The sequence below is a fragment of the Agrilus planipennis genome, unplaced genomic scaffold (genome assembly GCF_000699045.2).
Source record: "Agrilus planipennis isolate EAB-ADULT unplaced genomic scaffold, Apla_2.0 scaffold108, whole genome shotgun sequence".
Classification (NCBI taxonomy): domain Eukaryota; kingdom Metazoa; phylum Arthropoda; class Insecta; order Coleoptera; family Buprestidae; genus Agrilus; species Agrilus planipennis.
This window is the reverse complement of record NW_020439204.1, coordinates 751,064-773,167: the sequence shown is the minus strand read 5'-3', so window position 1 is coordinate 773,167 and position 22,104 is coordinate 751,064. Positions and strand designations below refer to the sequence as shown.

Below are 22,104 nucleotides of genomic sequence, written 5' to 3'. Positions count from 1 at the left end.
GATAATTTTAAAAGTTTCCTCATCAGAAGTTACTCTAGTTATTCTCTAATTATTTCTAGTTTCTAATAAGATTAAAAATATAGGCTTTAGCCATTCATAAACAAGTAGCTAATTTTATCTGATTGTTTTATTAAAAGAATAATTGTCTTAAGTGTAATATATCACATTGCTATCGTACTATTGTAATACTCAATTAAGTAATTTTGCGCAGTTGATTATACGAACTAGTAACCGTAATACTTACGCATTCAGATTGCATAGTTTTTTTTAGTCATTTGAAAGCTTGATTTACATATTTAATAACTGGATAGTATTATTATTACACCGTTATCTTAAGCTGATAAGACTTTTGACTTCATATTATTATTTGCTAGCATCACACGCACGGATTTTCAGAGTTACAACAATGAGTTCAAAAACGCGTGTAATAGTAGACTTAGATGCTGGATCAGATGATGCACACGCCCTGTGTATTTTACTACACGCAGAAAAAATTGGTAAAATAATTATAGAAGCAATATGTTGTTCCATGGGAAATTCATCTGTAGACCATATCTGTAAGAATGTTGTCAGAATTCTTGAGACTGTTAAACGAACAGACGTAAGTATTAATTGACTACATAATGTAGTTTAACGTTCATATCATTTCTATTTGCTTTCTTCATTGTCCTAGTTTTACTATTTATATATGAAAACCGAATTAGACGCATACAGAAAAGGAGGGAGTAGTTTTAAAGATCAAAATCTCCTCAAAAAATTAAAAAAACTACACACTGTAAAAAACTAGGAATACATCGGTAGTCAAAAAAAAAGAATTGCGAATTTCAAATAATTATTAATAAAATACTTTACCTAAATAAAAAGAGTTTATTTTCTAATAAGTTGAAAACGATGTTTCGCCTTTGGATGTAGATGCTTTATCAAGGTAGGTTTCATAAAGCCTTTACACCCAAAGATGTAATGTCGCTGTATGTTTAGAACATGAACTCTTTTTGTCCCTATATTGCTTTTATTCCATTAATTCTACACGTAAAAATTTTATATTAAGAATATTAATCATCATTTGACACGTACATTTAATATACAATTTAATGCAATTAAGTTTTAACATTCCACAAAAACTAAGTTATAAAAAACTGACTTGACTTTCTAATTACAATGTTGAACATGTTTTTCTTTTATTAAATAAGTATGGGCAGATTCTTCATGAATCCTCAAACTTAAAGATTTTTTAACAGAAAATTTTTATTTTAAATTAAAGAATTAACAACAGCCCTAAACACATCATCTTCAGTTATAGATTATGAATAAGTAATTTTTTCTGTGTAAGTAATATCCCATTTGATCATGAGATGGAGATATATGTTTTTTTTTTACGAAACACTAAACGATAAAATATCTTGAAATTATTAATAAGCGATAGTTTAGTTTCAATTTTTTCTGTATGACCCCTTTGGAAAAATTTGGCTATATATGCGCCTGACACCTCAGCTACTCATTATTGTCAATAATAATTTTTAATTTCAGATACCAATTTATAAAGGTTGTTCTGGACCTATACTTCCAATGGAAAGTCCGATACCCAAGTTTTACGGGGATGATGGTTTCGGAGATTTAATTTATGATGAGGAACCAGATCTAAGTATTATTAAAAAAACACCATCAGCCATAGCAATGTCTGAAATAGGTGAAAAGTATCCTGGAGAAGTAACCCTTGTTTGTTTAGGACCTCTTACCAATGTAGCACTTGCTTTGAGATTGTTTGACAATTTCAAAAAAAATATAAAGGAAATTCATCTAATGGGTGGAAATTATACAGGTGCTACTTTTTCTTTATAATTACAATACAATATATACCTCTGCAATGCAAACTAATCAAAAAGATTTTTTACCTCACAAGCAGTAGTGTAACAAGAAAAAAATGAATTAGTACTGCTAGTTTTCATTTCAAATTAAGTTTTTGAATAACATGATTGTCACCTATACATATGTACACAGAAAAGTGTTTATAAAAGCATTTCATTTTTCTAGCTGTAGGAAATATTACATGCACTGCAGAATACAACTTTTACATTGACCCTGAGGCTGCTTATGCCGTCCTTGAAAGCGTAATATGTCCAGTTTATATGTGCACTTGGGAGTCATGTTTAAAAACCAATATTTCACTTGTAAGTACCACTTGGAATTATAAAAACTACAAAAGTAACAATACATTCCTTTTAGAACTGGCGGTGGAATAAACTAGGTAAAGTGCAACATCCAATTGTCAAACTTATTACTAATGTTGAAAAGAGTATTTATTCCAAAGAGTCCAAGACTTCCAAGTGGCTGCCATGTGATGCCTTTTTAGCAGCAGCTTTAATTTATCCAGAAAAACTAATAAAGAAGAAAAGTCAGCATCGTGCTTCAGTAGAGTTACATGGATCACAAACAAGAGCACAGATTGTTTTAGATCACTTAAAAATTAAAGAGCCTAATGTTACGGTTATTGAAAAAGTTGACTCAGACTTTTTCAAAGATCTTATCTTAGAAGTTTATGAATCATTCAATAAAACCTAAGAGTCGTCTAAAATCCAAATCTTTGATTATAATTTTTTTTCTTTTTCTCCATATAACAATGCATTAAATATTTATATTCAATCATTTCGGCAATATTTCTTGGCTTGAAACTGCATATTGTCAATTATTACACTTTAAAAATTACAGGCATCCTGTAGACAAGAACCAGATATTGGAAACTCTCATACAGACATTAACCTTATCATCCCCTTTCTTATAAATGATAAATAAAGTTTCACATCAAATTAAATATGAATGAAATCATATCAAAACATTTTTACACAATGGATATATTGAAAGTTTTGATAATCACTTCAGTAATGTCAGTAATATAAAGATATAAAATACTTTAACTGTTTATACAGAAGCAAACTTGTAATCAATTGATTTGATTATAACAACAAACATTGAAACCCTCCTAAATTTGGTAAACCCACCATACATACATGTTTTCAAGACACTTAGCATGTAAATTTTTAAGAGGTAAAAACGTGATGGAACAATATTAAACCCACTCTTCCCATTGTAAGATATCATATAATATGAAAATTACCTCTCCTAACACCTGTTTATAGATGACTCCTTATTTCAAAGAAATAACTTTAGAATTCAAACTAACAATACTGTACCTGCCACAAAAAAATATTTTTGTAATTGAAAATAAAACAAACAAATACAAAATTATGAATTTACTTACTAGTATTGTAAGGCTAAATTACAATGTTAGACAATTACTGAGATCCTGTGGAAAGAAGTGCTAGAAGTCCAGCTGTAGCTCCAACAGATAATGTATAATTAAAAGCAAGGGTAAAGCTGCGAAGAACATAAAAACTAACAAATATCACCAGTGCCAAAAACAGAGCATTATTGTAGAAAATGGAAAAAGTTGTGGCTTCAAAATCTGCAACTTCATTCTTTTTCCACAAAATTCTTTCGTCCTTTTCTTTTTTGCTCATTTTTTTATCTTCAGCTAACTTCTTTGTGAGTTCTCTTGTAACAGCATCTTCTCTTTTTACGGCAATCTTATGTTTTAAATTAAATTTTGTATTACGATAGGCCATGGCCATCAAATATGTTGATATAATAGTGACAACTACAAAAAGTACTAGAGATGACATAATGTCCATCATGTGTATTCTCCAGAACAGCCAAATTGGTACTGCTGATACAATTATTGCATTTCCATAAAAAAGGGCTGACGATTTTGTTGATACATTGCGGCTGAAATCTTGCAAAAGTAATTCTTCTTCTTTGGTAAATGGTTTTACAGATGTTTTTCCTGACATTTTTATCTGTAAGAAAAACATAAGAAAAATATTTGTTAAAGTACCAGGTATAATAAATTTCCAACTAACAATAAAATAAGTTATAAATATTACCAATTATTAATTAACAATTACTTCTGCAGTAACTTTACTTTCATGCACCTTCTGCATCAACTAACAACAAATAGAGCAGTGAAGAACTCAAAATAAGGGCAAAAGCAATTACTATTAATGCCACTCACTATTCGCTTACGTGTCACCTATGCACACCACATCACGACGTGTCACCCTTTCCCGTTACACCTTTACACTTGTAGTAGCACATGTACAATTACAACCATAGATAAAGATTACCCTTTGTAGATCTATTATCTATGATTACAACCATGCTTGATGACATGCCAGTGACATGTGTGATACAGAAATAAGAATGAAATGAAAAATGAATAAACATTTATTAAATGAATAACAACTTTATCTATGTTATTTGATATTGGTCATATTACTGACACTACCCATATTGTATAAGATCACGTGTGGTTCACTAGATGGCATTAAACTTATTTTTTGTTTTTTTCTTGAAAAATAATTATTAACAAGCACTTTCGTTTGCATATTTATTTATTTAATTCTGCAATGAGCTCACGGAGAACGATAACAATATTCAGAATTCACTTAATTTTAACAACTAACACAAGCTCTTAATTGACAAATCAATTACTTATAAAAAATCATTATCTCCAATATTTATAAACAATTGAATGGGATGAATATATTTGCAACAAAAAACACGAATATTTTTCATTCATTACAATACAAATTAAGTGTTTAGTTTTCTTAACACACAATATATTATTTCTCGTATCATGTTTACAATTTTCCATGTTATTTCATTATATACATCAAACTAATTAACAAGGGAAACACTCAACAATATAGTAATTTTGACTTTAATTTAAATTTTGCATTTGCTTTCGTATTTCACGATTAGACTCCAATAATACCATTAATTGGGCGTGAATGTTGTCATTTTTTTCTTCTATATTATCAAGAGCAGAATTTAAGGCATCCAGCTGTTTATCAAGCACTTCAAAATCTAAAACATTTTTTTAAAGAATTACTAGCATCGAATACTAAAATGAAACAAACCTTCAGGCGATATATCACCGAAATCATTATCAACATCCATTTCGGTATTGTCGGTTGAGGTTTCGGTATCCTCTCCGTCGTTTTGAGGTTTCACAGAGTTTTCACACATGATTATTTAAAAAGCAAATGTAATATGTGTGTTTTAGTTGATATTAGTCTTCTTGACCACTATATTGTATTTTGCAGAATTAATCACATGATGAAGTTGTATCAAATTTTGAACCTCAATTTGACAATTATAAATCAGGTTATGTTCCAAGGTCACAAATTTATCCACACTACATTTAACGTTACATAAATGCCAGGTTTTCATATTTTAAACGGGGCACTTTATTAATGAATAATATCAAGACAGAATTTTATACTAAGATTTAGTTTTTTTCTAAACAGTTAATAAATTCCAAAAAATTAACTTAATGAATTGAAAAAGTTAATTCCAGAACACAAAATCTAGAAAAACCATTTGATTTCAGTTAATCATAGGCATTTGATATGCCATTTTACAATGAACTTCTAACCACAGACTTCTGCTGCTAATTATGTAGTGGCGCATATTAATCAACACAAAGGAAATAATTGGAACAATATTACTATTATTACTTTGTCTTTGTTTTATTACGATAAACATATACTGAACAAACTATTATTCCAAATTAATCAATCACACAATCAATAAAAACAATAATGAACATGAATTTAAAATTAAACCTAATACTATAGCTAATTCATCCAAGAATTACAAAAATGGAATCATCATCAGTCTCAATAGCACTATCGACCTTCAACTGAAAAATAAATTGTGTTAAAAGAATTATCAAAACTATTAATACCGTGAGTTATTAAAAGAAAATATCAGAGAGAGAGTTCAAAATTGAAACTATATCATTTGTATTATCAAAATAATCAAATCATCATATGTAAGTTATTTTTTTCCAGCACAAAAACTGTTTACAATTTTTGTTGAAAAACTAAAGATTATTATTTTAAAGTATTACACTTTATACCCAAATTATATTCTTTTTACAAGAACTAGATGTAAATTGAATTTCAAATTGGATTATTTTCTTTGAATACTTACTGTATGAACTGAGATCTATTTCATCGGGTAGCTGAGTAATATTCACATCAAATCTATCTTGAACTTCGTTTAGAATCTTTGCGTCACTTTCTTCAGAAACGAATGTTATAGCGAGGCCTTTTGTACCGAATCGTCCGGCTCGCGCCACTCTGTGCAAATACGTGTCTGAATCCTCAGGCATATCGTAATTGAACACGATGTTTACCCTTTCAATGTCCATTCCACGACCAAAAAGATTCGTTGCAACAAGAATACGCTAAAAAATGAAGTATTTCTTTCATCAAGAAGAAAATATAACAGTTCAGTAAGAATAAAGTAAAACTATAAATCAGACTGACTTTGCCATCAATGCATCATAAAATGCTCTGGTGGAAACCGCGAAAGTACATAATAAATCATCATTTCAATTTCAAATTAGCATACAAGCTAAACACTTATTACTAATTTAATTATGAAATAAATAATACAAAACTCAAAAATAATATTTATGTCTATACCTTCTGAAAATCTTTAAATTGCTGATAACGTGACAATCTTTCTTCTTGATTCATGCCTCGATATCATATAATATGAAAATTACCTCTCCTAATACCTGTTTATAGATGACTCCTTATTTCAAAGAAATAACTTTAGAATTCAAACTAACAATACTGTACATACCACAAAAAAATATTTTTGTAAAATTGAAAATAAAACAAACAAATACAAAATTATGAATTTACTTACTAGTATTGTAAGGCTAAATTACAATGTTAGACAATTACTGAGATCCTGTGNCATCATAAAATGCTCTGGTGGAAACCGCGAAAGTACATAATAAATCATCATTTCAATTTCAAATTAGCATACAAGCTAAACACTTATTACTAATTTAATTATGAAATAAATAATACAAAACTCAAAAATAATATTTATGTCTATACCTTCTGAAAATCTTTAAATTGCTGATAACGTGACAATCTTTCTTCTTGATTCATGCCTCGATGAATGCCGATGGCAGGGAAATTTTGTTCCGTTAGTAATTGTGCCAATGCCACACACCTTTGCACTGACTTTACAAATATCACAACCTGTAAATTTATGTTCATTAGCTTTTCTGAACATTGTTCAAGTTTATTAATCTGTATTTACCTGATTAAATTCTAAAACGTCAAGTAATTCAAAGAGTTTTTTATTTTTTTCATTTTCCTTCAGTTTTACATAATGCTGTTGAAGACCGTGTAAAGTCAGTTTTGCTTCATCATCCACATAAACTTCCATTGGCTGTGAAAAAGGAGAACATATACAAATGTTGCCAAAGTATACAAAATCAGCAGTCTCGATGCACCAAAAATCAGAAATCTAAAGCCATCAACGTACTATACTAGTACTCCGGTGAAAACCGCGAAAGATTAAAAATATTCATCACTCAGCAAAAAAGAGCATTGAACGTTAATTTCCATGCTTTTTTTGTTAATTAGTAAAATATTAATTTGATATTGTTAAACTAATTAAAATATATATTTATATTACGGACAAAATAAAGTTTATCGGAAGACTACCAACTCGTTTTTATCTTAACATAGGTGTAAAAACGTTTTAAGGAAAGCAGTTGCGAGAAAATTATGTAGGGACATTTAACTTAATATATGAAACAAATAAAATTACACGGAGAATTAAAATATTTTCATAAATCAATTATTAATCCAATTGCAAAAAGAGGTACTTTCTTCAAAAGAAACCGAAAACAATAATTATTAAATTATTAATCATTAAACATTAGTATTTCAGCAGACTGGTTTTACATAATTAACTTTTTTGCAGAAAACATACAAGGTATGCCTTTTTGTATTAATTTGCATATTTGCAATTGAATTAACATAATTTCTGGGAAATGTGGTCAGTCCATCGCGTCTGCTTTCCACAATCGTAGCATCATGAGAAGATTAAAGTATACATGTCAAAAATGATCCGTCTAATGCAACTGCAACAGTGATGTCATCGCCCAGAGAGAAAGGGCCAAAGGCACATCATCTCTCCACCAATCTATAAGGCTGATCACCAACCATTGCGTATCCATTTATTCATTCAGTCCGTGAGATTGCTCGCATTCTCTCTCTTGATACGAATAACAATAATGATAAAAACGACGAAACATATTTTTTTGCGGTAGTACTCGAGGCGGTTGAAATGAAAACCAATAAAATTGGACCTTCGTTCTTCAAAGTTACACATTGATTCCTCTTCATGGTTAAACCCACCCAATTTTAAATATTACTTAAACGCGGATCAAAATCCATCAGATGCCTTGTTAGCAAAAACTAGGCGAAGTAGTAAATTTTGAAGCACTGTAGCGCGGCCAAAACATGTCTAACAGTTATGTCTGTCAAACTCTTCAAATTGAAACGAACGTCTACTCGTTGGGCTACAGTGCTCTACTACCTTGTTTGCACCCATCGGTTTTAACTTTCAAACGAGTCAAAATACAGAAATAAATTTTCCTTACACTGTAGCTCGACCAAAAGTTTCTCAAATTCGTCTTAAAATGATGAGAAATTAAGTGCCTGCTCGTTGGGCTACAGTGCACTAATAAGTGATAGTATCGCATATTAAATATATCAAATTTTTAACATTTGACTGCCACAATTGGAGGAATGTTGTGGTTGTTGTAGAAGTAGTAGTTATGAATAGAAGAATCACAAATTACATCTTGCATAAATTTCTTGCAAACAGGACGAATTTCTTTGCTAAGAGTGGCGCTGAACATCATCACTTGCTTATCGTGAGGTGTATTACGATAAATTTCTTGGACATCCCTCCTCATATCTGAAATAAAATTAAATGCACTTAGGAATAGTTGTACTTTATTTTTTTGCAGATTTTTGTTTAAATAATTCTCAGGATAGGCTCATTATACATCAACTGCAGTTTCAGCTGTCCCTACCTATAATTGTCATCACTGTATTTCTTATATTAATTGTCAATTCAAAACCAGGGGTGTACAGTACCTCAATTTCAATACAATTAATCATATTATTAAAAGTATTATAAAATATACAATTTTCTACAATATGTACTTTTTTACATTAAACTGAGAATGCTGTGTTCAATTCAGTTGCCGATATTGCTTCTTAAAATTATATTGTACTTGTTAATAACAATTTTAAATGATCTTTCCAAAATTCATCCCATAAGGGGAGCTGAGTTTGCTGCACCACGAGTCATGTAACAGGCGACGTCCATACCGAGTCATTACATAATTAACAAATAAATACAGGCTGCACCGCATCACGGACCGCGTAATTACTGCACCTTAACAAGGTTCTGTAGTCTTTATTGTTCCGATTATCCACAAATTTCTTGTTAAAACAATTCAATGATGTTTACTTTGCCAATGACATGTCTGTCTATATCATGTGACATGTGACTGTGAGAACTTAAGAATAAGTTAAAAATTAGATTTGAGATTGTGTATTTTTCCTTGTACTCTTAATCACCTTGCAAGTAACATTACTCTGCTTACATTCGGTACACAAATAAACAGGTGAAAGAAACTAAAAATATTTGGTGTTCATAAATTAAAACTGAACAAAACTTATTGCAAATCTGTTATGGTTCTTTTATTAGCCTTGCCAGGTGTGAAATTTTAACCTAGGGAGGAGCCTGTAAAAATATCTTAGAACCTCCCAACTCTTTACAAAGCAAATTTTAAAAATTATATTCAATAACAAAATTAAGAGTAAAAACATGTTTAAATATATATACAGTAGAAACTCTTGTTTTCTTGTTGTGAACTAAATAATTGAATAGGTACATCCAAAAAGGTAGACCATGAGTGCAACAAGCAATAAGGCAATCTGTTTTCCAGCAAGTAATCTAAATAGTGGTAGCAAAATTTAAATTAAACAGCCATCTTTTTAGATTTAAATTGAAGCAAGTGCCTTTGGCACTTTCTTGCAGTATTTTTTTAAGTGATTAATAAAAAAATAACCAATTATGCAATACCAACTTATATAAACAAAACTTACCCAATAATTCCAGCATTTTGTCGCACTCATCCAGAATAAAGTGTTTAAGATGTTTCAAATTGAGTTTCTTGGATCTAACAAGAGCAAGTATTCTTCCTGGAGTTCCAACAACAATATGTGGACAATTGTTTTTTAGTACTTCCTCGTCCTTCTGAATTGGAAGTCCCCCAAAAAACACCCCAACTTTTATATTGGGCATGTATTTACTAAAACGTTCATACTCTTTGCTTATTTGGAATGCCAATTCTCGTGTGTGACACATTACAAGAACATAAACAACATTTTCTGTAGGCTCCAACTGTTGTAATGTAGCCAAAACAAAAACAGCTGTTTTTCCCATACCAGACTTTGCTTGACACAATATATCCATACCAAGGACTGCCTGTGGTATGCATTCATGTTGCACTGTAATAAATTAAAATATTAAATCAAATTGCAATTATTATAGTAGTTTTAAAAAATAATATATTTACATCACTGTTTATCAATCATATTGCAGTTACTGTAGTATTTCTAAACCAATAATATATCAATATCACCTACCATACATGCCATGATATAGGTGGTAACTGAACTTATAATTTGGCAAAAGCATGGCATTACACTCAATTGTTTTTGCACATTCATTGAATCAGGTTAGGTTTCTGGGTAGCGTTGCCATTTCCCTTGCTTAGTTACAATCATTTTACCATCCTCAGTACAAGGTACAGGTGCATTACCCAGAAATCCAACATACTCATTCAATATTGGCTGTGAAACAGTACATTAACTATTGCTGCATAAGCACTTAGTGCAACAGAAAACATAAAGCCTACAAACTACTCTGTGAAATAAAGTTTAAAAGAACAAGTTTCAATAATACACATTTTACATTTCCTAAATCTCTTCACATATATTCAAAATCCCTTGTCAACAATCAGTATCTTCAATTGACAACAGTAACTGTTAATAGAAAGTCTTTCATTTTCAACAATTTTCTAAGAATAACAAATAAAGAATGATCTAGTAATCGGGTTAGGAGCCCAATTTTTAAGTAATATTAATAAATATGTATTCTTACTATATGACACCACCTGACGGCTGATATAATGTATTTTACACAAGGTACTGTTCTGCACGAATGAAACATGTTCTTAACATTCTAATTAGCTCCTATAGCAACTAAATTATTAATACAGCATGCAAATAACAAAATACAGCTGCTAATCAGCTTCGTAAACATCGTAACATCGCAATAGTATCTTACCTTCAGACGGATGCTCAAAACCACAATCAACAATCGCTCTCAAAATTTCTGGTTTCAGAAGAAAATCTCTAAACCCAGAACTGTGAATAGACACATAAGTACCTTTCACACCTTTCTTCTGATCCGTATTGTTGGCTGTATCATTTGCAGTCTGCTCAGGATTTTCTTCATCTTCATAATCAAGAAGATCGTCAGCGTCAGCCATTGTGATAACTGTTAGGATTAATTACAAAAGAATGAATAAAGGAAGAAATTGACGCCGCAAAATGGCGCCAGATTTCCCAAAGATAAATACCACGTTTTTCTTTAACCTAAAGTATACTACTTAAACTAAAACAGATGTTACTTACATGGGTTATTTAGTCGATAAGATTAATTACTACTTTAAAATAAATATTTGCAGTACACTTTAATAGAAAATACTCGTTTGAATACGAAGAGCATCTGCACCACTCACAACAGCTCCGCAACGAATCGCCAAATGACTGCCAACGACGATTTACAGGAAATACGTATATAAATGCCACTTCCACGACGTCATTTCCGTTATATTTCAGTTTCACCAACCTTTACATACTTAACACACCACACTCGACAGATTACCATAGATCCAATGCATAGATCACACTACACTAAAAGCCATTGAAATGGAAAAGTAATCCCAATAATGTTAAAGCGGGAATACTGTAGCAGGTCGTAAATATAAGTGAAATTTGTCTGATGGGCGATTCGTGTTTTTTTATTTTGATAGGTTTTTCTAATCGTAAGACCTAAGATATTACAATTTAAGCTTCTAACGACCTTTGTCCCTTTCATAAAGTGAACCGTTAATTCGACTTTCAGCTGTTTTTATAAAATACTATTTTTATCAGAACAAAATCTTGCAATTTCAGCGTATCAAGACGGTGGTGTCTTGATACATGGTACAAATCTTTAATAAATCTAATACAAATATTATACATATATTACTCATTATTACTGATGGAAACTAACTAACTAACTAACGTTGTCAAGTCTAATCCGTTTGTGTCCCGTGAAATGCGAAATTTAAAATTTGAAAATATAAATTATTACAGTAACATTTTATTAGCAATAAGGTTGAATATTTGAATCAGGCCAATACAACCGACTAATTGTTGCATGGAAAGAATACCAAGATGCTTGGACAACCTACACTCCCTTCATGAAGTATGCTTTCAATCCAATATCACAATGCTTCCAAAACGGGAAAAGCATAAGTTGACTATCAAATAAAAAGAAATACAAGGCAATTATAATCTTTAATGACAACATTAATGTATCACCACTATTACCATATTGATGTACTGGCACATGCGCAATAACTTCTTTATGAATTTTCATGGTCACTTGTTAAAAAAAATATTGTTTATATATTATATATAAAAAAATAATGACAATATCCTAATCATAATTAAACATTAAGATACAGTCACAATAACCGAGGCTTTTCAAAATTTCGGTATCTAGAATGTGTATCAACTTCAATTTTGTAATATTACCATTTGATATGGTATGAATAAAAATTTGCTTTTATATTTCTGAACCAGAACCCTCCAAAGGAATTCTATTCTGTGGTCTCCCGATACGCAATAACAGCAGAAAACCATTTAAATATAAGATAATCAGATTATCTAAATTGTTTTATAAAAAATTACTTATCTAAATATTTATTACTTCATTAACTATTAAAAACATAATGTTACCACTTTCAAATAATAAATATTTATTTACAATCTAGATTCAGCATCTATAATCAGTAAGGATATTCTGACACACGGTAACTAATGATGATCCAAAAAGAACCTAAGCCCGCAATACCCACATGCATGATTACCAGGTTGATCCTAGAACAATAAAATTAAACAGCAATTTTAAATTGTAAGCTGTTCCCTCTAAGTAAGGATTTTGTTAAATAAGTAAATTATATATAATAATAGCTAACCAAGTTTATGAACACTTTCGGATGCCCTGTAGGGCCACCACCACCATCACAAGCAACCACCCTCTCATGACTTGGCTTTGGTGGTTCTTGGTCTACTAGACTAACTGCCCAATTAGGATTTACATGTTTCTTTTTGTCAATAAATCTAACTAATCTGTAATCTTCTGAATCCCATTTCTAAAACCAAGCAACTGAAATAAATTTGAAAATCCATAATTAAGCACAGTACTTGTCCGGTATGAGTTTCAATTTCTTGTGGAATCCATTTGGAAGATTTGCGGATAATTTGAGAAGACAATTGTCTTGCTTTTGAAAGATTATTCACAAAAGAAGCTACGTTAAACATTTTACATAACTTCAAACTGATTTATTTGTGGAATATTTGTATGTCCAACTCGCCAATTCCAACTCCAATTATGTATATGTTATGTACGTATTGTGTGATTATCATAGATTAAAGAAATATATACTCTAGATAATTATGAATGCTGGTTATATACGTATCATAGACAAATACATATCATACATTAAAGTACATATTATGTATGTCCTCCGATGGTCCGTCCAGAATCCAAATCTAAATTTCCAAATCAAGTAGGCGTCTAATTCAAATGAGCCCAGAGCGAAAAAAATATTTTAATAGATTAATTATGATATGATGATAATTATTAATATGTATTGGGTCGTTTGCTCATCAGCCTTTGTTGGTGTTGGGTATAAATTCTAGAAGTACAGAGTCCGGCCCATAAAGACTATTAATAAATTCCAGTATTTAAATGCAATAGCATGTGAACATCCTATGAAAATCGTTCAGAAAATTTCATAAAACAGTAGAGAACACTGAGAACTGCAGAAATAGATCAAATAATTCAATATTTTTCAACTGAAATTGGTGCTCTAAGGTAATTGTAATTTAAATTCACAGCGATCGCAGCGCTCTCTACTGAAATTTTCTATGACTATGACACTATAGATTGTCTTGATCTATGGAGGTTGTACTCCATATCTATAGTCTCATGGGGAACCGCACAAACATAATAGACTTATCTATGACATAACAAAACATAATATATATATACTATTACATATCACTATTACATATACTTAACCTTAAAAATGCAAACAAGAAGTACAGATATTTCAAAATTGTTACTTATTTTCAGCTTAATTAATATTAAATATAGTAAAGAATTAGATCCGTTAGGTTATGTAGTTTATTGTCCATGTAATGGTACGTTTTTGTTGTTTCGCTGATTTTCAGTTTTAGTAAAATTTAACAAATTTAGGTCGTTTTGGCAATCAAGCTGACCATTTACTTGGGGCTTTAGCATTTGCTAATGGTTTAAACAGAACATTAGTGCTACCTTCGTGGGTTGAGTATAGATACGGCGAACTAAAATCTCGACAAATTCCTTTTAATACTTATTTTCAAATAAGACCCTTACAAAAATTTCATAAATGCATTACAATGGAAAAATTTATGCATCATATAGCACCAACTGAATGGCCCCCAGAAAAAAGAATATCGTTTTGTTACACCAGTAGAGGTAATTTTTTTAAAATGATTTTATTCAATAAGTTGTGTATACATTTAACTGGCTCAACCTGTAACATTGTAAATAAAATTATGTTTCTGTAATTGTAAAATGTAGATTAGTGGCTTTAGTATTCTACTAGGGGTATGAAAGATACATGCCAATTGCTACAATATAATATATTATTATGTTGTAAATTATAGGTGAAGGAGAATCATGTAATGCTAAAGAAGGGAACCCTTTCGGTTCTTTTTGGGATACTTTTAGTATTGATTTCGTTGCATCAGAATTTTACTCACCTTTGCATTTTGATGTTCATCACCACGATATGGCAAAACAATGGAACGAAAGATACCCTTCGAGGGAGTGGCCCGTTTTGGCCTTTACAGGTAATTTTTAAATTATGTATGGTTTCAGTATCATTACTGCACATTTTAGAATTTTTGTATTCAAATTACTAATTTATTATTTATTTTGTTTTTATTCATTAACAGGTGCTCCAGCAAGTTTTCCAGTACAATTTGATAATTTATTTCTACAGAAGTATTTAATTTGGTCAGAAAGTATTTTAGATAAAGCCAATCATTTTATAAAGAATGTCTTACCAGAAGGTGCTTTTATTGGTATTCATTTACGAAATGGAATCGATTGGGTAAGAGCTTGTGAACATATACCCCAAAGTCCAAATTTGTTCTCAGCCCCTCAGTGTCTAGGATATAAAAATGAGAAAGGCAAAGCAACAATGGAAATGTGTCTACCAACTAAAGAAACTATAATAAGACAACTAAAACGTGTAATAAAAAAGTTTAATAATGTCGAAAATAATAAGGATAATCCAATAAGAAGTGTTTTTGTGGCTTCAGACAATAACCACATGATTGATGAATTAAATGATGCTTTGAAACGAATGGAAATTAAAGTTTTTAAAAACCACGATTCTTCACCTCATGTTGACCTAGCCCTTTTAGGAAAATCAAACTATTTTTTAGGTAATTGCATTTCGTCATTTAGTGCTTTTGTTAAAAGAGAAAGAGATGTTAATGGATTTCCTTCCTCATTTTGGGGGTTTCCAGTAGAAAAAACTTCTATAAGCAGTTCTAAGAGAGAGAATCATGACGAATTATGATAAATATGTTCCACAAACTATACAAATGATTTTAATTTATTTGTAAAAATTAAGATTAGATTTATAAGAAAATGTTATTCTTGCTATTACAATGATCAGATATAGTATTTGTTGAGTGTTATCCATTGTTTCGCTATAGCTTTTAGGTGTAATTTTGTAATTGGGGTTGTTAGTCATTTAAATAAGTTACATTTACTTTATTTTGTTTACTTTGCAAACAATTAGTTTATTCTTAGGTACCTTTTCCATTGTATATTTGTATATTGATTTTTAATGATAGGTGTGTCATTAGGGGTTTATCCCAACATAATTGTATTTCAAATAGATCCTATTCCTTATCTTTATTTTGCCGTCATAAAATCTATTACTATTTTCGTTAGAGTACAATGGTCGATACAATTGATCAATACCAAGAATTGTTGCACGCTGGACACTTGCACGTACACCCATCTCTCCCTTTCTCTTCTTACCGAACCGCACCCCTTATACTCCACTTTCTTATCTTGGACCAACCACCCTGTTTCTTCTATTCCTAATCCAATTAATGTTTCTGAACTTTACTAACTCCACCTACTCTCCCTTTTAATCCAATTATTGTTAATATCCGAAAAAAGGATAAAAGCACTTGAATCATCAATCAGAAAGAACCGAGCGGCATGGCCTAGAGGTCTAGACCATTGCTTAGCATTCGGGAGGCCGCCGGTTCGATTCCGGGTCCGTCTGCCTTGGTCCAAGTTTTTCTGTGGTTTTCTTGGATCACTTAGGCAAATGCTGAGGCAGTATTATTCCACAGATAATCTTTCATTCTCTTCTGTCTTCATTTCGTCCGTCTCAACTTTCTCACCCGAACCACCACCCACCCATTCCCACGATTCCTGAAAGCAGGCTGAAGAGGGCCTTTCGCCCTACATTCCGGCATAGTCCGGATGGACTGCCCGCCCACTAGCATTACTGGCTGGTGGGAATGAAACACCCAAAAGTTTTTTTTTTCAATCAGAAAGAAGAGTGTAACAGTAACAATCATAAGACAGAAGTGTTTCGTAAAATAATAGTTAAGTGATATTAATATTTTTTAGCGTTAGGTTTTTATTTATGTTGCAAGTTTGAATAAACACAACATTGAAAAACTAACGTGAGTTTTAATCATAAAACAAGTTCGTCAAACCAGGCGTCAACACTAATGGTCCTTCGAGCCGGATTGGTTTTTACACAAACAATTTTGCGAAGCAGCCGTTTTTTGACATCAACAACCAGCGGAACAGTGAAATTGTACAAGTGAAAATTCAACGGATTAGCGAGTGAAGTACATAGTGTGTGCTATTCCAAAACTATTAATTTTGCGAAGCAGCCGTTTGAACGTCGCCGATAGACATCGGAACAGCAAAACAACAAACAGACAAGGATATATACACATTCACAGCAAGGAATCTTGGACTACGATCATCAGACCCAACAACGACAACGGAGCCTATTTTGGGGTAAGCTTGTTTAAAACTATCACAAATCCTATTCCTATTTTTCTGTCGTATTTAAATCTCTCCTTAAAGCAATGGCTAACCTTGATTTGCTCAAACGTAAACAAATCGACATTAAAAAACGTTTAACCCGATTTCGCCATATTATTGCGCAAAATCAAGAATCACCCGATGTAGAACTTCTTCAAATAAAGCTTGAGGCGCTTAAAACACATTTTGAGAATATGTACTTTTTATCGAGTAGTAGCAGATACAACGCGTCTAATTCAGGGTAGAGCAGAAGATAAGTCTCATTCTACCGCCATTCACAGTTTACCATCTTCTCGTCCAGTAATGAGTCATTTACCTGAGGTAAAACTAACAAAATTCGATGGCGCAATCGAGGATTGGCAGTCATTTTATAGCTTATTTGTAAGCAAAGTGCATTCCAACACACGAATTTCCAATATAGATAAGTTCTATTATTTACCAAATTCACTCTCTGGTAAAGCGGCTCAAATGATCAACGCAATCGAGTATACGGAGGAAAACTATCAAGAAGCATGGAATATTTTACTGAAAAAATACGATAATTCAAGGCGCGCTATTCTCAAGCATTGGGCAGTTTTGCACGAATATCCACGCTTACAACGTGACAATCCTTCATATTTGGACGATTTCACCGTAACATTTCGCCAACACGTTAGATCTCTTAAGGGTTTAGGAGAACCAGTGGAACACTTCAGCAGCGTATTCATTTTTCTATTGTTAAACAAAATAGGAGAAAACACCAGGTTTGCTTGAGATACCACCCTTGCTGATAACAAAATGCCAAACTACGAGACACTGCTGCAGTTCTTGGAACGACGTGGAAGCTGTTCGGAGACTTCAACAAGTCGAAAGGCGGGTGATGATCGACAGGGTCATTTACATCACAAAAATAATGTTAAATATGGTCAACACAAGACCAAAGTCTTTCTTACAAAAACGGACAAAAAGGTTTACGGCCTTTGTCCTATATGTCAACAGTCGCATTCCATTTACAGATGTGATCATTTTCTCGCAATGTCCTGGGAAGAACGTTAAGCTGCGGTTTATAAAAATAAACTGTGTTATAATTGTTTAAAATCAGGGCACAGTTTAAAGGATTGTAGAAGCGGTAATTGTCGGTCCTGTGGGAAGAAACACAGCTCACTTCTACATACAGATGAGACGACCTTCTTCACCATAAATTCTACACCCCAAACATATCAAGTTGGTGGCTCATCAAAGGACATCGCGGCTTCTTGACTAGCACAAAATCCAGCCAGGTCATTTCTGTTGGACTCGGTTGGTTGCGAGGATATCTTGCCCATGGCACTTCTTCATGTAATTGACAAGAATAAATTACAATTAATAAAACACAAAAAACTGCTATCACCAGAAGAAGCAGTTTGTAAAGACCATTTTTCAAAACATGTAACACGTGATTCAAATGGACGATATACAGTCGCTCTACCATTCAACGAAGAACAATAACAGTTAGGCGAATCGTTTACCATGGCGTTGAAGCGGTTAAATTCACTACAAAAACGATTTTTGAAATGCCTTGATCTTAAAACAATACTCCGCGGTCATTAATGAATATCTGAAGTTAGGTTACATGGCTAAAATAACGGATACATCAGTCAAAGGATACTATCTTCCTCATCAACCCATTACCGTACCAGAGCAGCAGCATGAAATGAGAAAACTAAAATGTTTGAATATAACTAATACAGATATTAGTATATTGTACAAATTTTCGCCCTTTCTCACACTACAGCGAATAATCGGTCTATGTCTTCGTTTCCGTCGAAATTCGAAGTATAAAGGAAATTTAACTAAAGAGGAAATAAAAGGTGCTCACAGGAGGATACCAAAACTAATCCAACAAGTAGAAATTCAAGAAGAGATTAAGAAACTGCAGAAGGAACAAACGATATCAGATAAAAGCAAGCTGTTATCACTCAATCCTTTCTTAGACAAGGACGGAATCATCCGATAAGTGGGACGCCTTCAGAAATCCCGGTATACGTTCTATAAAAAACATGCAATTCTGTCTCCTAAATCAAATTACAAAACGAAACTTAATGTTCAATATTTTCATGATGTAAGCTTGCATGGTGGCGTCCAAGCAACCCTGTACGTACTCCGCCAACATTATTGGCTGATCGACGGTCGAAATCAGGTTCGACACGTATTTCGTTCTTGCAAAAAATGTACTCGTTTCAATCCACCAAAGGTTGACTATATAATAACAAACAATACAAACAAAAAGGTTTATGTATCGGTATTTGTCTGCTTATCGACAGAATGCGTTCATTTGAAGGTAGTTAGCAATCTTACAACTGAAGGGTTTATATCGGCGTTAAAACGTTTCGTTGCAAGGAGAGGCCTTTGTACATCAATTTATGCCGATAACGCTACCAATTTTGTAGGCGCGAACAGGGAATTGAAGGAAACATTAGCATTACTTATGTCCGAGGAACACAACAATAAAGTACAAGAATACTTAGGTAACAAGGGAATCGCATGGCATTTTTCACCGCCACAAGCACCACACTTCGGAGGAATCTGGTAGGCTGCCGTGAAATCATTCAAGCATCATCATCGTTATTCACCTTCGAGCAATTCAATACTTTAGTCATTGAAATAGAATCAATCCTTAATTCTCGTCCTTTAACTCCCATGTCCTCAGATCCGCAAGACCTAATACCACTTACCCCCGCACATTTCCTCATAGGTGATAGTTTTACAAGTTTACCGGAATTAAATGTTTTTAATGTACCTGATAATCGGCTATCTCTTTGGCAACACGTCCAAAATCAATCCTTTTGGATCCGATGGCACAAAGAATGCATCCATGAGCTTAATATTCGGTGCAAATGGCTCAAAGGAACTCATCCCATACAAATAGGTAGCATGGTCCTAGTACGTGACGACAACGTGCCGCCTCTGCATTGCGTTTGGGTCGGGTGACAGAAATACATCCAGGTCAAGACAGTGTAATTCGCGCAGCGACAATCAGGACAGTTGTTGGTGAAATTAAAAGATGTGTAAAAAAGTTGGTACCATTACCGGTAAGCGCGAGTGACAGTGATAGAAAAATAACTCAAAAATTCACAGCGATCGCAGCGCTCTCTACTGAAATTTTCTAGATATGACTATGACACCATAGATTGTATTGATCTATGGATGTTGTACTCCTTATCTATAGTCTCATGGGGAACTGCACAAACATAATAGAATTATCTATGACATAACAAAAGATAATGTCAGAATAATGTTTATATACTATTATCACTATTATATATACTTAACCTTAAAAATGCAAACAAGAAGTACAGATATTTCAAAATTGTTACTTATTTTCAGCTTAATTAATATTAAATATAGTAAAGAATTAGATCCGTTAGGTTATGTAGTTTATTGTCCATGTAATGGTACGTTTTTGTTGTTTCGCTGATTTTCAGTTTTAGTAAAATTTAACAAATTTAGGTCGTTTTGGCAATCAAGCTGACCATTTACTTGGGGCTTTAGCATTTGCTAATGGTTTAAACAGAACATTAGTGCTACCTTCGTGGGTTGAGTATAGATACGACGAACTAAAATCTCGACAAATTCCTTTTAATACTTATTTTCAAATAAGACCCTTACAAAAATTTCATAAATGCATTACAATGGAAAAATTTATGCATCATATAGCACCAACTGAATGGCCCCCAGAAAAAAGAATATCGTTTTGTTACACTAGTAGAGGTAATTTTTTAAAATGATTTAATTCAATAAGTTGTGTATACATTTAACTGGCTCAACCTGTAACATTGTAAATAAAATTATATTTCTGTAATTGTAAAATGTAGATTAGTGGCTTTAGTATTCTACTAGGGGTATGAAAGATACATGCCAATTGCTACAATATAATATATTATTATGTTGTAAATTATAGGTGAAGGAGAATCATGTAATGCTAAAGAAGGGAACCCTTTCGGTCCTTTTTGGGATACTTTTAGTATTGATTTCGTTGCATCAGAATTTTACTCACCTTTGCATTATGACGTTCATCACCACGATATGGCAAAACAATGGAACGAAAGATACCCTTCGAGGGAGTGGCCCGTTTTGGCCTTTACAGGTAATTTTTAAATTATGTATGGTTTCAGTATCATTACTGCACATTTTAGAATTTTTGTATTCAAATTACTAATTTATTATTTATTTTGTTTTTATTCATTAACAGGTGCTCCAGCAAGTTTTCCAGTACAATTTGATAATTTATTTCTACAGAAGTATTTAATTTGGTCAGAAAGTATTTTAGATAAAGCCAATCATTTTATAAAGAATGTCTTACCAGAAGGTGCTTTTATTGGTATTCATTTACGAAATGGAATCGATTGGGTAAGAGCTTGTGAACATATACCCCAAAGTCCAAATTTGTTCTCAGCCCCTCAGTGTCTAGGATATAAAAATGAGAAAGGCAAAGCAACAATGGAAATGTGTCTACCAACTAAAGAAACTATAATAAGACAACTAAAACGTGTAATAAAAAAGTTTAATAATGTCGAAAATAATAAGGATAATCCAATAAGAAGTGTTTTTGTGGCTTCAGACAATAACCACATGATTGATGAATTAAATGATGCTTTGAAACGAATGGAAATTAAAGTTTTTAAAAACCACGATTCTTCACCTCATGTTGAC

At 32.2% G+C, this 22,104-nt stretch overlaps 7 protein-coding genes across 10 annotated transcripts in view; 3 read left to right on the top strand and 4 right to left on the bottom strand.

Annotated features, from left to right (window-relative positions):
• The first annotated feature begins 188 nt into the window (after nucleotides 1–188).
• Nucleotides 189–2,578, top strand: LOC108736602 (pyrimidine-specific ribonucleoside hydrolase RihA). Its single transcript, XM_018469078.2, has 4 exons — nucleotides 189–601; nucleotides 1,528–1,819; nucleotides 2,032–2,168; nucleotides 2,224–2,578. Exons 1-4 carry the CDS (start codon nucleotides 407–409, stop codon nucleotides 2,557–2,559), a joined length of 960 nt encoding a protein of 319 aa, XP_018324580.1. The 5' UTR covers nucleotides 189–406; the 3' UTR covers nucleotides 2,560–2,578.
• On the bottom strand, nucleotides 2,294–4,220 carry LOC108736603 (translocon-associated protein subunit gamma). Of its 3 annotated transcripts, none has more exons than XM_018469080.2 (3): nucleotides 4,067–4,220; nucleotides 3,257–3,851; nucleotides 2,294–2,376 (listed from the first exon to the last, which is right to left on the bottom strand). In XM_018469080.2, the coding sequence occupies exon 2, from the start codon at nucleotides 3,843–3,845 to the stop codon at nucleotides 3,291–3,293; it is 555 nt and encodes a 184-aa protein (XP_018324582.1). In that variant the 5' UTR covers nucleotides 3,846–3,851; nucleotides 4,067–4,220; the 3' UTR covers nucleotides 2,294–2,376; nucleotides 3,257–3,290. The 3 variants fall into 3 exon arrangements, with proteins under 3 accessions (XP_018324582.1, XP_018324581.1, XP_025833912.1); XM_018469079.2 differs by having other exon boundaries at nucleotides 2,305–2,376; nucleotides 3,939–4,211; XM_025978127.1 differs by lacking the exon at nucleotides 2,294–2,376 and adding an exon at nucleotides 3,174–3,188 and having other exon boundaries at nucleotides 3,939–4,211.
• Nucleotides 4,221–4,581: 361 nt separating this feature from the next.
• Nucleotides 4,582–5,224, bottom strand: LOC108736604 (UPF0184 protein AAEL002161). The gene is made up of 2 exons (XM_018469081.2): nucleotides 4,974–5,224; nucleotides 4,582–4,920 (listed from the first exon to the last, which is right to left on the bottom strand). The coding sequence occupies exons 1-2, from the start codon at nucleotides 5,080–5,082 to the stop codon at nucleotides 4,775–4,777; spliced, it is 255 nt and encodes an 84-aa protein (XP_018324583.1). The 5' UTR covers nucleotides 5,083–5,224; the 3' UTR covers nucleotides 4,582–4,774.
• A 336-nt stretch (nucleotides 5,225–5,560) lies between these two features.
• Nucleotides 5,561–11,806, bottom strand: LOC108736601 (ATP-dependent RNA helicase WM6). Of its 2 annotated transcripts, XM_018469075.2 has the most exons (9): nucleotides 11,655–11,806; nucleotides 11,305–11,517; nucleotides 10,059–10,463; nucleotides 8,738–8,856; nucleotides 7,183–7,314; nucleotides 7,031–7,121; nucleotides 6,549–6,604; nucleotides 6,052–6,307; nucleotides 5,561–5,758 (listed from the first exon to the last, which is right to left on the bottom strand). In XM_018469075.2, exons 2-9 carry the CDS (start codon nucleotides 11,507–11,509, stop codon nucleotides 5,745–5,747), a joined length of 1,278 nt encoding a protein of 425 aa, XP_018324577.1. In that variant the 5' UTR covers nucleotides 11,510–11,517; nucleotides 11,655–11,806; the 3' UTR covers nucleotides 5,561–5,744. The 2 variants fall into 2 exon arrangements, with proteins under 2 accessions (XP_018324577.1, XP_018324579.1); XM_018469077.2 differs by lacking the exon at nucleotides 6,549–6,604 and having other exon boundaries at nucleotides 6,975–7,121.
• Nucleotides 11,807–13,024: 1,218 nt separating this feature from the next.
• Nucleotides 13,025–13,719, bottom strand: LOC108736577 (NADH dehydrogenase [ubiquinone] iron-sulfur protein 6, mitochondrial). The gene is made up of 3 exons (XM_025978128.1): nucleotides 13,497–13,719; nucleotides 13,268–13,444; nucleotides 13,025–13,169 (listed from the first exon to the last, which is right to left on the bottom strand). The coding sequence occupies exons 1-3, from the start codon at nucleotides 13,611–13,613 to the stop codon at nucleotides 13,107–13,109; spliced, it is 357 nt and encodes a 118-aa protein (XP_025833913.1). The 5' UTR covers nucleotides 13,614–13,719; the 3' UTR covers nucleotides 13,025–13,106.
• Nucleotides 13,720–14,351: 632 nt separating this feature from the next.
• LOC108736593 (GDP-fucose protein O-fucosyltransferase 1) lies at nucleotides 14,352–16,123 on the top strand. Its single transcript, XM_018469064.2, has 4 exons — nucleotides 14,352–14,498; nucleotides 14,554–14,814; nucleotides 15,006–15,191; nucleotides 15,297–16,123. The coding sequence occupies exons 1-4, from the start codon at nucleotides 14,384–14,386 to the stop codon at nucleotides 15,926–15,928; spliced, it is 1,194 nt and encodes a 397-aa protein (XP_018324566.1). The 5' UTR covers nucleotides 14,352–14,383; the 3' UTR covers nucleotides 15,929–16,123.
• A 4,510-nt stretch (nucleotides 16,124–20,633) lies between these two features.
• LOC112903958 (GDP-fucose protein O-fucosyltransferase 1-like) overlaps nucleotides 20,634–22,104 on the top strand; it is a 2,181-nt gene continuing 710 nt past the window's right edge. Inside the window, exons 1-4 of the mRNA XM_025978118.1 lie at nucleotides 20,634–20,846; nucleotides 20,902–21,162; nucleotides 21,353–21,538; nucleotides 21,644–22,098. Of these exons, the coding sequence (XP_025833903.1) occupies nucleotides 20,687–20,846; nucleotides 20,902–21,162; nucleotides 21,353–21,538; nucleotides 21,644–22,098 (1,062 nt within the window). The 5' untranslated portion in view covers nucleotides 20,634–20,686. The remainder of the gene's footprint in view (nucleotides 20,847–20,901; nucleotides 21,163–21,352; nucleotides 21,539–21,643; nucleotides 22,099–22,104) is intronic.

Coding starts and splice junctions, on each gene's coding strand:
- LOC108736603 (XM_018469080.2), bottom strand. CDS start 3,845: ATGTCAGGAAAAACATCTGTAAAACCATTTACCAAAGAAGAAGAATTA.
- LOC108736604 (XM_018469081.2), bottom strand. CDS start 5,082: ATGTGTGAAAACTCTGTGAAACCTCAAAACGACGGAGAGGATACCGAA. Junction 4,921..4,973: donor CGGTGATATATCGCCTGAAG/GTTTGTTTCATT, acceptor AAAATGTTTTAG/ATTTTGAAGTGCTTGATAAA.
- LOC108736593 (XM_018469064.2), top strand. CDS start 14,384: ATGCAAACAAGAAGTACAGATATTTCAAAATTGTTACTTATTTTCAGC. Junction 14,499..14,553: donor AGTTTATTGTCCATGTAATG/GTACGTTTTTGT, acceptor TAACAAATTTAG/GTCGTTTTGGCAATCAAGCT. Junction 15,192..15,296: donor GCCCGTTTTGGCCTTTACAG/GTAATTTTTAAA, acceptor ATTCATTAACAG/GTGCTCCAGCAAGTTTTCCA.
- LOC108736577 (XM_025978128.1), bottom strand. CDS start 13,613: ATGTTTAACGTAGCTTCTTTTGTGAATAATCTTTCAAAAGCAAGACAA. Junction 13,445..13,496: donor TTGAAACTCATACCGGACAA/GTACTGTGCTTA, acceptor GCTTGGTTTTAG/AAATGGGATTCAGAAGATTA. Junction 13,170..13,267: donor CGAAAGTGTTCATAAACTTG/GTTAGCTATTAT, acceptor TTATTGTTCTAG/GATCAACCTGGTAATCATGC.
- LOC108736602 (XM_018469078.2), top strand. CDS start 407: ATGAGTTCAAAAACGCGTGTAATAGTAGACTTAGATGCTGGATCAGAT. Junction 602..1,527: donor AGACTGTTAAACGAACAGAC/GTAAGTATTAAT, acceptor TTTTAATTTCAG/ATACCAATTTATAAAGGTTG. Junction 2,169..2,223: donor TAAAAACCAATATTTCACTT/GTAAGTACCACT, acceptor CATTCCTTTTAG/AACTGGCGGTGGAATAAACT.
- LOC108736601 (XM_018469077.2), bottom strand. CDS start 11,509: ATGGCTGACGCTGACGATCTTCTTGATTATGAAGATGAAGAAAATCCT. Junction 10,464..11,304: donor TTTTGAGCATCCGTCTGAAG/GTAAGATACTAT, acceptor AATTTATTACAG/TGCAACATGAATGCATACCA. Junction 7,122..7,182: donor ACGTTTTAGAATTTAATCAG/GTAAATACAGAT, acceptor ATAAATTTACAG/GTTGTGATATTTGTAAAGTC.